This window comes from Neovison vison, chromosome 13, assembly GCF_020171115.1.
Source record: "Neovison vison isolate M4711 chromosome 13, ASM_NN_V1, whole genome shotgun sequence".
Lineage (NCBI taxonomy): Eukaryota > Metazoa > Chordata > Mammalia > Carnivora > Mustelidae > Neogale > Neogale vison.
The window spans coordinates 117,894,384-117,908,459 of NC_058103.1; the positions used below are offsets into that span (position 1 = coordinate 117,894,384).

At 41.6% G+C, this 14,076-nt stretch overlaps 1 protein-coding gene across 2 annotated transcripts in view; it reads right to left on the reverse strand.

The window, feature by feature from the left end:
• Window positions 1-859: 859 nt before the first annotated feature.
• HMG20A (high mobility group 20A) overlaps window positions 860-14,076 on the reverse strand; it is a 75,175-nt gene continuing 61,958 nt past the window's right edge. For both annotated transcript variants that reach the window (XM_044232058.1, XM_044232059.1), the window contains 4 exons: window positions 8,139-8,214; window positions 7,216-7,431; window positions 6,408-6,550; window positions 860-3,305 (listed from right to left, as the gene is read on the reverse strand). In XM_044232058.1, the coding sequence (XP_044087993.1) occupies window positions 6,414-6,550; window positions 7,216-7,431; window positions 8,139-8,214 (429 nt within the window). In that variant the 3' untranslated portion in view covers window positions 860-3,305; window positions 6,408-6,413. The remainder of the gene's footprint in view (window positions 3,306-6,407; window positions 6,551-7,215; window positions 7,432-8,138; window positions 8,215-14,076) is intronic.

Sequence of the window (14,076 nt, forward strand, 5' to 3'; positions counted from 1 at the left end):
TTTCTTCTTCATGCTGCCTGGTATTTCAAATGACAGCTGATGGTCAAGAGGCTATTCTGGACCACGAGGTGACCCTGAGAAAGGAACCATGTTGTGGTGCAGACAGGAGCCATTACACCGGCCTTGGACTGCCAACCTTCGGAATACTTTTCCATGACAGAGACGCATTTCTTGTTCAAGTTTCTGCTGATCTGGGTTTCTGTCAAGCATAGAGTCAAGCCCCATCCTAACTGAGTTGGCTCAGTAATTTTCCACACTCATGGAACCCAGTCTTTGTGTCCTCCAAAGCACAGTCACTTCTGTTCCCTAATTCTAGCTTTCTAACAACAGCATAAGAGAGCTGTGAGGCACGTGTTCTGTCAGAAGAGGAAAGTGGAGCTGGAGCAAAGCAAGTCTTGCCCAGTGCAACACCACTGGCTCCTTGGAGAGCAGTGGGCTTTAAAAGCCAGATTCTCTCGCCCCGAGGATTTTAAAAGCATGGTGGAAAGAGGTGAGTTTTTCCTTTAAAAATGATTTTGATTGGTTAAGTAGTGGTTATTTTTAAAAGCAAGCATCCAAGGACAAGTAATCTCTTCTGTCAAAAGGAACAACATCAGATTTCTTTCACGTAGCCTCCAGAACACTACTGCTACATTAAAATGAATTACAACTCACTGTATTGTTACAACATACATTAAAAGAGTTGAACTCTCAAACAGGCTAAGACACATTTTGAATAAGCAATTAGCAAAATGAATGTGTTAATGTTTTAAAAGCATAACAGTCTTGATGATTAATGTGGAGTTGACGAAGTCTTTAAGATGAAAAGGCAGAGGTAGGACATTTTTTTTTTTCCAATTACAATGCAGGGAAAATTGAATGAGGTGGATTCAACATAGAAAAGTTTTAATGAGGCAAGTGTCAAGCAAGCATATCAACTTCTTCAAAAACAAAGAAAATCTAAAAGTTTAATTACAAAAACACTTGTACAGAAAACTTGGCATTTCAATAGTTCCAAACACATATACACAAATTTTTCCCCCTAAAATTTAATGTTGTCAGAAATAAAACACTTTGTCTTACTTTCCTCAGCTGCTCCTTGTGTTTTAATGAAAGAAAAAAAAGAGATCTGTAACACTGAATAGGCAACAAGTTATTTCTGGAGAAGAACCTATACGTGTGCTACAATATCTACAAGTTTATTGGGGAACATGAATTAGGTACTGCGTTAGCCCGTAACCTCACTCACCACCTCCTGGTTGAACAACACAGACCTGCTTTATACAATCAGACAGTTTTGTGGCGGCTGAATCCCAGCCACCAGAGTCAGGTGTGTAGCTACTGGGAGAGGCAGGATTTTGAAAGCAGGCTGCGTATTTTGTGAAGAATGGTTTCAGAGTGTAGGCAAGATCTGGGGCATTCCTGAATATGCAAATGTCTCAAGTCAATGTCGGATGTCCTTGCTAGAGTCTTGAGAATGATAATCTTTGGACCAAGTTACAGCCTTTCCTGGTCAACAGTGCTGCTAACAAAGGGGCACAAAATGGACACAAAGGAGAAACAGAGAGAAATACGAGGAGGAAAGAAAAAGGAGACAAAGTGTCTGGCAGAAAGGCAGATACAAACTTCCAGAACTGGCTTAGCGGTCCTTCTGCCACACACAGGCTATTCTAGCTTGGACTGAGCACGCAGGGAGGCTGAGGGAAGTGACAAGAACAGCAGGTGAGGGCAGGAACACAGGAAAACACAGAACAAAGCAGGCTAGCTTATGGCGACAGATAGATGGGCTCTTATTCTAAGAAACTGCCAGGCAGTTGTGTGTAGGCTTCAGTGCGTGGAAATTTGACATGTGCTCACATGGCATTTTTTAACAAGGTTGTTTTTGTTGTTATTTTATTTCCTTTGGGATAATAAAGAAATCAGGTAAGGAGATGCTGAGAAGACAGGATGGTGCAGCAACCCGACAGGGGGTTTCTGGCTTGTACCCTGGCTCATGAGCAGATTGTGAGGGGGACACACTTCCACCTGCTTCAGTGGCGTGGTGCCTAGACAATGGGCTCAGCATGTGCCACTTTGGTTCCAAAGATCTCAGCTGCAACTGTCAGCCTTGCGCTCTAGAGCAACAAAACACAACACAGCAAAACCCTGAGATGAGAATCAGAAGGCTGTCTTCCCTTTTGGTGTTTAAAAAAAAAAAGAATCACTTCCTAAGAGGGGGAAAGGAAGGGAAGCCTGTCCTTTTGACGTAGATTTTGCAGTTGTGGCTACAGAGGGAAGACAAATTCCTCTGTGCTCTTGCTTATTAGCTCAAGAGACAATTTTGAACATTTCCACCAGTCCTTATCCTTGTGCCTAGAGCATATAGGGATTCCCTCAGGTCTCGCTCATGATAAACTTTGGGTTTTTGTTTTTAATGCCAAATGAGAAACTACTTTTCCCTTTCTCTCCTGTTTGCCAATGACCTTTTCCTTAGCAAAAATGCTCCATAAGACACTGCCAACAGATGGGAACAGAAGAGCCTTGCTGGGGCTGGGACCAGACCGTGTCTGTGCAGGAGCAGTGCTTAGGAAACAGCAGGCAGTAGCAAGGAGGAAGGAAAGAGCATTCTCCTTCAGGGCAGCAATCACAAAGCCTCGGTGAGGGCCGGCACCCACTGAGCACCGTTTGGGGTAGGAAACACAGCCTTGCTCCACAGGGCACTGTCGACAAGAAGCTCCTTTCTTTGGAGTCACAGCAGGACAATGATGGGAGAAGCCTGGGCCTGTCCAATGAGAGGAGCTCTCCTTCAGAGCCCCGCTGAGCAACAGAGCCCAGAGGTCAGAAAATGGAGATGTCGAACCTGAAGAGGGTGAAGGAAATAAGACATCACCCCCAAAGGTACTTAAAAAAAAAAAAAAAAAAAAAGTGACAGCTAGGTAAGAGAACCGGAGCCACTGAGAAAAGGGTCCCACGTGAAGTGAAGCAATGAGAAGGCTTCCTTCCTGCTGCAGGAGAGGGCAGGGTCAGGGCTGCTGGTCGGCAGAATCTATGCAGACCCACTTTATCAGAAAGAAATGCAGATGCCAGGAAACTGGAGACCCGGGAGAAGGGCTGTACGCTTCAAAGCTGCACAAGGACGGTTCCACAGGAAGTGCGTATCCATGTTCCTCTAGCAGCTCTCTCCTATGGCTTCCCAGGGTGAAGGCGTTAAACTCCTAACTGATAGTTCTTTCCCAAGCAGAGCAATCTGTACCCCCTCTCTGCCTCCACTCAGTTCATATGTCCATGGATGGCTTCTCATTCCTCACAAGTAAAACCACTTACAGAACGTCATGGAGCTCTAAGACCTGTAGGATTGGGAGGGAGAAAAACAATGAAGATACCAAAAAGGTAATAAGCACTGATCAGAGAGGTTAGGGCTCTGGGTTTAAAAAAAAAAAAAAAAATGCTCTGTTCTATTTTTGGTAGGGTTGAGGTGAGAAGCAGGGTGAGTGTAGACAAAAGAACTCATAAAGCTGCAAACAGACAAGCTCACTGAGATGTTTTAGATAACATTTCAATGAAACGTGGCCCAGCTCCAGTTCAGCAACAATAGGGAGGTAGGAAAATCGTCAGCCCAACACAGAAAAGCAACCATCGGGGCCAAATTGGATGATGGAAAATTAGTACTCCATTTTAGTCCAAAGAATGTATAATCAATCAAAACCAATTTTCTTCAAGCAGAAATCTAAAAATCTTGGCATGTATATAGAAAGGTATTGTGTGCAGAGGATCAATACATTTTCTTACATTGCTAAATGCAATCGCGTAAGAAAGGGGTTTGTTTTTTTTTTTCCTCAAAGAGCTGAATATTTTTCATTTGGTTAAACTGAAATCAAGTAACATATGGATTTTGACAGTTTATGTGACATTGGTCACCTCTCAGTGTGAAATTGCCCCATGGTTTCCTCCCAGCCCTACTTTTTTTCTAGGTACCAGTAAGATACAGAGAAAGGTGACAGCTGGGGCAAGTCTTTCATTGTACGTCTATAAAAATGATTTTTAAATGGGTTGACCAAAATTTTATAACATTACAATTATTGGATCGTAAGTTTTTCTATTTGCTTCCTATTTATCTTAATGCTCACATTCCAAGGCTTTTTAGTGTCTTCGCCTTACACCTGCCCCCACACCTTATAGCAATGTTTTAGAAACTTTACTGAACCAGAATTTAGGTACACATGTTCTTGTCCTGGATTCTGCACTCATCTACTTATTTTTCAGGCAAGAAATCTCACCTCTTCGGGACCCAGTTTCTTCCTATGTAAAATGTTGGGATTTCTGAAGGTTCCTTCCAGCTCTAATATGCTCCCCAAAACTGTAGAACACTGGCTTCCCTTCACTCATTGGCTCCTGACAGTGGATGAAAACTTGGCCAAGCTCACGTCAGAGTAATTAATTGCACCAGGAATGCTGGGGACATCAGGCATAGCTGTCTGCACATATTTGTATAATGAGGCCAAGCCAGTATTAATCACAGTCTTCATAATTGTTTCATTTGACAGTTTCGAGGGGTGTGGGGAACTACCTACTCTTAGTTATGCTTGCATGACTAGATTGTAAGAATCCGAAGTAATAAAATCGGTTCACATTTCAGTTATTTCTGTTTTCCAAAAGCAAAACAGAGGTTAAAACCAAGGATAATGGTAACATTCTAGGTTTTCCACGACACCTCTGAAAGCCGATACTACAGTTCATATCCTGAGAGAGGCAAAGCTCGAGGAGAGTCTTACTGGCAAAATGCTCAAAACAGAAAACCACTTTTGGCTCAAAACTTGTAATAACTGCCCTAGACCTACGTGAGGAGACACCATGTTATCAATTACTGTGTTCTTCCACAATCTTCCACAGTTTCTCCCGGCTCTCTCTTTTCAAGCCTACAAGAGTGCTAATTGAAAACACTGTGTGAAAATGAGAAAGATGATGAGCTCCTGAAAATCCCAGGCCTAGATTTACAAGCTGTTCCTTTCATAAACAGCAGCAGTAATGCCATTTCTTTATCCTGTAGGCAGACCAGCCATCTCTTAGAAGTACGGGCTGTTCCATCTGGCTACCCACTAGAAGGACGGTAATCCTTTCCCCATCAGAGCACGGCTGAGGCTAAAGTATAATGAATTGTTTTGCAGTTACCATCCAGTGGGATGGCCAAGGAGAGACTCCTGCTTTTTGTCTCTGCTAGCAGATGTTGCCTCATTAGACAAAGTCATGGGTTTTATTTATTCTTAGACGTTTTGCTCAAGGTCCAAACCATACTAGAATATGAATATGTCTATGAGTGTGCTTAGGTACCTGCAGGACAAATAAATAAAGATTCAAATCCATGACTAGCCATTGTAAGGAGCATATCCTGCTGTCCACTTTTGTCTTTCTACCCATACATGGCCACCTCACCATATGGTCTTAGGACTTCCACAGTTTATAAGTCTGCTGCAGACCAAAGGGATGTCAATTCTGTGGGATGGCATAGTACAGGGCACACTTGCTCTAGGAATTTAGGTGAATACATACGAGTTCTATTTAAGAAATCACACCCGATGACTATCATTAGCACCAAAAAAGTTTATATGGTCAGAGACTTTCTGGAAATGTACGTTTTTTTCTTTTCTAAGAGGACATAACACATGCTACTAGTCATTTGTTGAAAATATTTTAGAAGGCTTATTTTCTCTCTCCTCTCTTTTTTGCCTGAGAATTTATTTTTTAAATCGATTTGAAGTCTTTTCATTTTTTATTTTATTTAAGGAATCTCTGGGCCCATTGTGGGGCTGGAACTCATGACCCCAAGATCAAGGGTTGTGTGCTTTTCTGACTCAGCCAGCCAGGAGTCCCCCTTCACCTTTTTTAAAAAGTCTAAATCTCTTTAAACAGGCAATAGCTGTTTCACTGTAAGGCTAGTCCACAGTGACATCTAACATACAATAGTTACTCTGGTATCGAGTGCTGAATGAAAAGCTTTTTACGTAGGTTTATATACATGTGATGTGTCTGTGACTGCTGTTGTAAGTGTTCATTAGTATTTTCAAGGGAAAAGGAAGCTTAACAATTAAGTGATACTTATTTTGTTCTAAGCGCTGTTTTGGGGGTGATTTCTTCTAAGCTTCTCATTCACTCTTCAAAACCCTTCGGGAAACTAACACCGGAGAATACAGCGACTAGCTAACAAAGCTGGAACGGAGGTTCAACCGCAAAAAAATCATGCTCTTTCCACTAAATCACACTGAGGCAGGCATGAGAAAGAACTCTATTCTGACATTATTTCCTATATTTAGTAACCATGTAGCAGTAGTTTTAATCAAGTCTCCAACACATTTATTTGATGTATTGCTAGAGTTTTAGTAGCTCTGAGAAAGCCTACTGCCTTATTTTGGATGACGTGTTGGCACATACTTATTGCATCAGTGAGCACTCACCATTCCCTAACGATCAAGCCTGTTCACAACTTCTCGAACTGTAGCTATGAAGTTCTCATTGTCTTGGGGATTAGCTAAAATAATACTGTGCAGTCTGTTCATATAGGAGTCAATGGTGTCCACGGTAGGTGTCTCTCCACTTCCTGAAGTGAGATAAGGAGAGAAAGAAAGAAAATCCTTCCTATTCAGTTCAACCACAGCACACTTAAGTGACTCCACAGTAAGTGTGGGGTCTTGGTCTGCTCCACAGAAAAGATTTTCATTTCAGAGGAGAGACTCTGAGACCTCAAAGGAATGAACTTAATCCACATAGCCCAAATAAAAAGACGGGCTATATAGTTGTTCTACCGTATATACCAGTAGCTGTAATATAACAAGAAGTTAGAGACTCTCCCAGCTTTCTGCTGTGATTATCCTTCACAGGAAAGAGGATATAAAAAAATACCAATGTTTGTTTTCCTCTTTCTTCCCATTAAAACAAAACTACAAAGCGAGCAGACATGTATAAGAAAAATGCTCTACTCAGGATTTATTACTCAGCTTTCATTATTCTGAATATCAAATTAAGCTTAATAGAAAGGAAAGCAAATTACATGAAAATATAATTGGAGAAAAATTTAAATGGCTGGAGAGCCTCAAGCCAATACTGAGATACTGTTACAAGACCCACAGCAACCTCTGAGTGAACAAAAACCCTTATTCTATTGATTATCTTCCGGGTGGGGAGACCTCACCCCACTGATACCAACACAAGACAGAACCTGCTCCCTCCCCCATCACGGAATTGCCCAGGTAAGGGTGACGTTACCAGGCAAGGGCATGCTGGCAAAGCTGCTGGTCAACACCTGCCGCAGGGTCTCCAGGTGCTGCTGTAGGACGGTGTTGCGGCTCCGCTCCTGGATCACATCCACCTCCAGCTTCTCCACTGCGGTGCGCATGCTCTCCACGTGCTTCTGCAGGGCTGCATTCCTCTCCTCGAACTCCATGTTGGATTTCCGGAGCTGGCGGAGCTCTGCCTCCCGAGCTGAGGACACACGCCCCACACAGGGCACATGGAGCACTTGGGAGTCTCCTAGGATTCCCGAAGACTCTTACAAGGAAGTTTTGCTCAGCTGTCTCTAATTAGCTACCCCACCTCAACTCCCTAGTCTCATTAGAGCCTTCCAGATAGCAATTTCAGCAATAAAATGCCTGGTTCCCCAGAGCTATTTTAATTCTTAAAGCTGGTCATATTCCTACTTAAGATTGCAAGGAACAGTTGCAATTCTCAGTATTTGTTTGTTTGTTTATTTATTTATACTGTGCAAGAAGCAGCCCGAGGGGCTTTCACAGGGGGATCCTGGGAGGCTGGAAGCACAGCTGTGGGTCTCCATCTTTACTGCAATGGGGTCAGCTTTGCTCTTCCTTATTTTATATTCTGGATGCCCATGTAAGCTTTTGTTTATACAAAGGGTTTCAGGCTAAGAGTCTGAAAGCAACTGAATTAGTGATGCACATTTATTTCCTTTGATCCAGAGACTAAAGTAGCTTTGACAAACTGGCCTGGTTTTCCCTCACTGGTTTTTGAGTAGCCACCCTTACTACAGAGTGAAACAGAAAGAGTTTTCTCCCTCCAGAACAGTCCTAGGGTCAAGAATAACACTACCGCTGCTTCCGAGCAACGAATCCCTCCTCAGAATGAAACCCCCCGTCACAAACCTGAGGAACACAAAATGATACTTTGGTAATTACCTTTGCTGTGGTTCAGGAATTCCTCTGTAAATATAGGAATGTCAAAAACAGAGCGTTCCTTTACCTCTGTTTCTTTCTGTAAATCAAGAGTAACAAAACAGTTAATTCTTTTTTTTTCTTTTTAAAGATTTTTATTTCTTTGTATTATTTTTTAAAGAAAATTTTCTTTATTATTTTTCTTTATTTTATTTATTTAAGAGAAAGTGGGAGAGCAAGCACAGAGCGAGAGGGAGAAGCAGATGCTCCAGTGAGCAGAGAGCCCGATGCAAGGCTGGATCCCAGGACCCTGAGGTCATGACTTGAGCTGAAGGAAGAAGCTGAGCTGACTGAGCCACCCAGGCACCCAGTTAATTCTTTTCCCCTCTTTTCTCTTCTACTGAAGTAGAGTTGACACACAATGTTACATTAGTACCAGGTGTACAATGCAGTAATCTCACAAATCTGTACATTCTGCTGTGCCCACCAAAGAGTAGCTACCATCCATCACCACACAATGCCATTACAATAGCACTGACTATATTCCCTAGGCTGTACCTTTTATCCCTGTGACTTATTCATCCCATAACTGGAAGGTTGTACCTCTCACTGCCCTTCACCCACTTTGCCTATCCCTCTGCCCCCATCCCTCTTGCAACCACCAGTTTATTCTCTGTATCTATGGGGTCTGTTTCTGCTTTTTGTCTAGTCTTTTCTTTTTTTTAAGATTCCATGTATAAGTGAGATCATATGGTATTTGTCTTTCTCTGACTTATTTTTATTTAGCATAATACTCTCTAGATCCATATGGGTTGTCACATAAAGCAAAATTCCATTATTTTTTATGGCTAAGTAATATTCCACCAAAGGCATGTGTATATATGGGTGTGTATATCTTCTTTTTAAAAACATTTTGAAGATTTTATTTATTATTTGACAGAGAGAGACACAGTGACATAGGGAACACAAGCAAGGGGAGTGGGAGAGGAAGAAGCAGGCTTCCTGCTGAGCAGAGAGCCTGATGTGGGGCTCGATCCCAGGACCCCAGGATCATGACCTGAGCTGAAGGCAGATGCTTAATGACTGAACCACCCAGGCGCCCCTGTGTGGATCTTCTTTATCCATTCATCTATTGATGAATAGTTGGGTTGCTTCCATATCTTGGCTATTGTAAATAATGCTGTAGTACACATAGGTAGGGGTGGATATATCTTTCCAAATTAGTGTTTTCACAAAATTGTGAATTCCTTTTTTTTTTTTTTTAAAGTAATCTCTAAGCCCAATGTGGGGTTCAAACTCATGACCCTAAGGTCAAGAGTCTCATGCTCCATCAACTGAGCTACACAGGCATCCTATAAAACAAGTAACTTTTCTTTTTTTTTTTTTTTAATTTACTTATTTGACAGAGAGAGAGCATGCACAAACAGGGGAAGCAGCAAAGGGAGAGGGAGAAGCAGGCTCCCTGCGGAGGAGGGGAGCTCAATCCCAGAACCCTGGGATCATGATCTGAGCTGAAGGCAGACACTTAATGACTGAGCCACCCAGGCGCCCCCAAAACAGCTAATCTTAAACAGAAGCTAAACTGAATAGGTAAAGCCTGAAGGCCATGTGTTCCTTACAGAAACAGTAGGGTGCGCAGTCCTCAGTTCAGGTGGAGGTGTGCGGGAAATGTATTCACCTTTTAACTAGAATCAACCTTTAAAGAGCTCACGTATGTTAAGTATTCAGTTCTCTTAGGTGCACAACTGTTGTGCAATGAGAAATCTTAAAACAAACTTACATAGGGGCGCCTGGATGGCTCAGTCAGTTGAACATCCAGCTCTTGATTCGGCTCAGGTCATGATCTCTGGGTCCTGAGATCAAATCCCAAGTTGGGCTTGGCACTCAAGGCAGAGTCTGCTCGTCCCTCTCCCTCTACTTATACCCCTGTGCTCATGTTCTTTTTCTCTTTTATAGATAAATAAAAATCTTAAAAAAAAAAAAACCTCTACATAAATTTTCCTAATGGAGAATATGGAAGCCATTTCTCAACTATGTGCTTTAAACAGTCAACGGTATACAGCTGTGCAAGTGGTTGAGGCAGGAATAGAAAAAGGGAATTTCTAGGTGTTTTTTTTCAGTTGCTTCTGTTGGTTATGCATGTAAAATGCTTTGAGATAGGGCTGTCCATTCTAAGTTTGCAGAATGGACAGTAAGAACTCTGCCAACCATGAGCACAACAATGGCATTCTATTGGTACTACTGCTTCACTTACTTGAGGGGCAGCCTACAATTGGGGACATTTTAGATTTTCTTCAAATGCAGGGAAAAACAAAACAAAATAAAATCAAGAAGTTAGAAATAAGTAGGCTCTAAAAATGAGAACAGCGAGGGATTATGTGAGATAGAAAATAACAAAGGCTAAAATTAATTCACCAATTTGGGGAATTTAAAAATAAAATTTAAAAAATAAGGCCTCATAAAATTACTGCAAAATATATCCCATGATGGCCCTTAAGGATAAAGTCACTTTCAAGATGCTTTGGCTGCCATTTCTATAGTGAATCTGAATCTGAAAGCATTAGAAATATAAATCCCAAGTGTACAGGCACAGTGTTCAAAATCTTGCATAATATAAGGTGGTAAAGACAACAGCAGGAAATGAGCACTGAAGAAATAGTTAGTGAAATTTGAAGATTCCAAAACCTTTCTAACATAAAGAACAGTTAAAAAAAAAAAAATCTAAAGGCACTGCTAAAAAAGTAAGTTTAAAGCCAGAGATAGAATATCTTCCCTACTCTTGCCACCACTAGTCTCTTAACTTTGAACACAAATATGATCTGGTGCCCAGTAGAAAGCTAAGCAGTTAACAGTCTATAAGGGGATTCTGATGGCCAAGCTCCTGTTTTCATACTGGCGTCTGCCTTGTCAGTGGGCTGGACTGTGTGAACAGCCTGCCAATGGCAGTTGATCAAGGGAGGCATCTAAGATGTTAAGTCCTTCAGAGCACTTAATTTTTATCTTTAAACAAGGCAAGCAAAACTTCAACTTAAAAATAATTTAAACAATTTAAAAATAAACAATAAAATTATCAGTGAAAGCCCCCATTTCAACATGTAAAGCTCTATCTGGGGCTAGTTCCTAGTGGTTTGAAATAGAACCAAAGTATGGGCAAGGGAAGCTGGTGCCAGAAGGGATCCTAGGCATATTTCATGGTGGCTTTCTCTCGACTCTGCAGGCTTACGAACACTTTAACCCTGCTGCCGGGTTGCTACAGGAAAATAGAACACTTATGACATACAATTTCAACATAAACAAAGTGTAACAGAAGTCCACAAATGACCTCGTCTAGTCTTAGACTTTATCATCCTACCTTTTTCAGTCTCCTACTTAACCGCACAGCCTCATATGAGATCAGTCCCCTAGCCACAGGTCTGAATATCCACGGCTGAGAAGGGTAGGGAGGGATGCTTGGTTCCCATTACCGTGGTACCAAGAGCCCTCTCCAAGTCCCCTGACTCTTATCGGACTGGTAATTCTCTTCTCCTCTTCACCAGAGTGGCCCAAACCGAGCTAACTGCATAAGCGAGAGCACAGCACCTCATAGGTGTATTAACACACTGCCTCTTGGTACAAATTCTTAGAGTGTAAAATAAGAAACACGAAAGCAATTAAATGAAACGTTCAGTCTCTGAAAGGCAACAGAAATTCTACTTAACGGAAGAGTGGTAATAAAAACCATCAGCACTCTCCCATTACTGAGTACATTACTGGGAATGGAGAGGATCCTCCTGGGGGCTCGGATATACTTAAGCTATTCCAAGGATCGCTCAAGGGATTAAAATCATAAGGATTTCATTACCTCTTCATCGAAAGGGTCTAATTTGTTCAGGCTGAGTGTCATTTTGTCATTTCTCATAAATTAAAGGAGAAACTGAATTATTGTTTCTATCTTGGTCCTCACGCGGGATGTTTCTTGAGAGTAACACAGGTTCACTCCTGTGTCTGGAGGACTGCCTTTTGATCTGAGAGGAGCAAAAACGTTCTTCACTTTGGTTTTTCATTCTATACATGGAGTGGAGGGTAAGAGAACAGAGGCTCTTCTGAACGGAACCTATTTTGCTGTGATCTAGGTTCAGGGCCAGAATTTCATAGAATTGGACAAGCTTCTCTCAAGTGCCCTTTACTTTAGGGAACACTCTCAATCCTGTGTACTGGGCGGAGTGCCCCACTGCTACGCGCGACACTCCAGTGGCTCTCAGGTCACTGTTTCTGCAGCTCTGGCACGCACTTGCCAGCACCTGCAATTGTAACAATGTCTTTGATTTTTTTTTTTTAATTAATTTATTTTTTGACTGACAGAGTTCACAAGCAGGCAGAGAGGCAGGCGGAGAGAGAGGAAGGGAAGCAGGCTCCCTGCTGAGCAGAGAGCCCGATGCCGGGGCTCAATCCCAGGACCCTGGGATCATGACCTGAGCCGAAGGCAGAGGCTTTAACCCACTGAGCCACCCAAGCGCCCCTGTAACAATGTCTTCGGAATCCAAGTTCCAGTTGGGAATGTGACAGGTTTCTTTTCTGTATACAAATGATATAATTTGTTTTAACTGGCAACAAATTTGGGGACATCCCCAGCAACCAGGCCCATTTTCACTTGCAACACCAGTGTGTTCCCCATAGTGTGGCAGGTGTGGCCTGGGATACTGAGGCCTGCATTTCTCTCAGACCTGTGCCTCTAATTCATTAAGTGATTCTGCGGAAATTCTTTCCTGTCTTGGGCAGATCACTCTTCTCACCCATAAAATGGGGGGTGGGGTGGGGTGGTCAGTTCAGAGAATTTCTGAAGTTCTTAGTATTTCTGAAGTGAGCTGGAATACTATTCTACTACACTTGTCATTTTACTCCTAATAGGATAAATAAAGGGAAATAAGCATGTACTTAGAATCTATGTTTTAGGTATTTTGTGAGATACCAGATCTTTTATTAACTTACTCATAACTCTGCTCAAGCCATTTCACCCACCTCCAGGTGTCCCCCACAAAACCTGGGGCATCTTTAAGGTCTGATTCAGTTTCTCCTTTCCATGGGCTTCCCTGTGGCTGCTTTTCACTTGTGGTGCTTTCTTACTTTTCTTACTTTACTTACTTTCTGAAGCATTATGCTAAGAAAGTATATGTAAGGAAATCACTCTGTAACTATGTTTAAAAACTCAAACCAGTTCTTTTTTTTTTTTCTGCAATTGTTTTGAAATTGCCTAGTTTAGGAAAGATAGTAATCAATGAAAAATGAAAACTGATAAAGTGAGGGACATTAATCTCTTAACAATAACCTTGTTAAGAGAGCTTTAACCTGGTGTGGGGAGAGCAACTGACAGATTTACAGAGCCTACTGTATACACATTTGAGGAACGACTGTGGCTCTTCACCTACTCTCTGCTTGTTTTCCTTTAACATGTGTCTGATCCTAAGACAGAGAAATCACTGGGAGACTGATTCCTTTTCATAAATCACAGAAATTCCTACCAGGTGAAATCATGTGAATAAAAATAAGAAGCTTCATTTAATAAATAAAAAGCCTCATTTAATAAAAAGCTTCACTTCTCAAATCATCAGCAGCAGCTTCTGTGACTGAGTAAATCTACCAAATTTTTCCTGACTAAAACTATGGGCCTTACTGAAGACACAATGCCACATACAATTAGGCCAACAAAATTCATAGTGATGAAAGGAGTTAGTAGTTGACTAGAAAGTGTGAGATCTAATGTTTTAGATTATTGTCCAAGTTCTCTTTTGTAACCATTAAGGACAAAGAAGTTACAAAGGATACATAATAAGGGAAAAAAGAAGTATGGAAATCTCATGATATTGGTAGGTGGGCAGTGACAAATAAAAGGAGAAATAAGTAATTATACAAGTATTTGGCAATATGGAAAGCTTGCAACACTATTCAATTAGGATTTTATATATAAAGTATGTATACAGTTTCT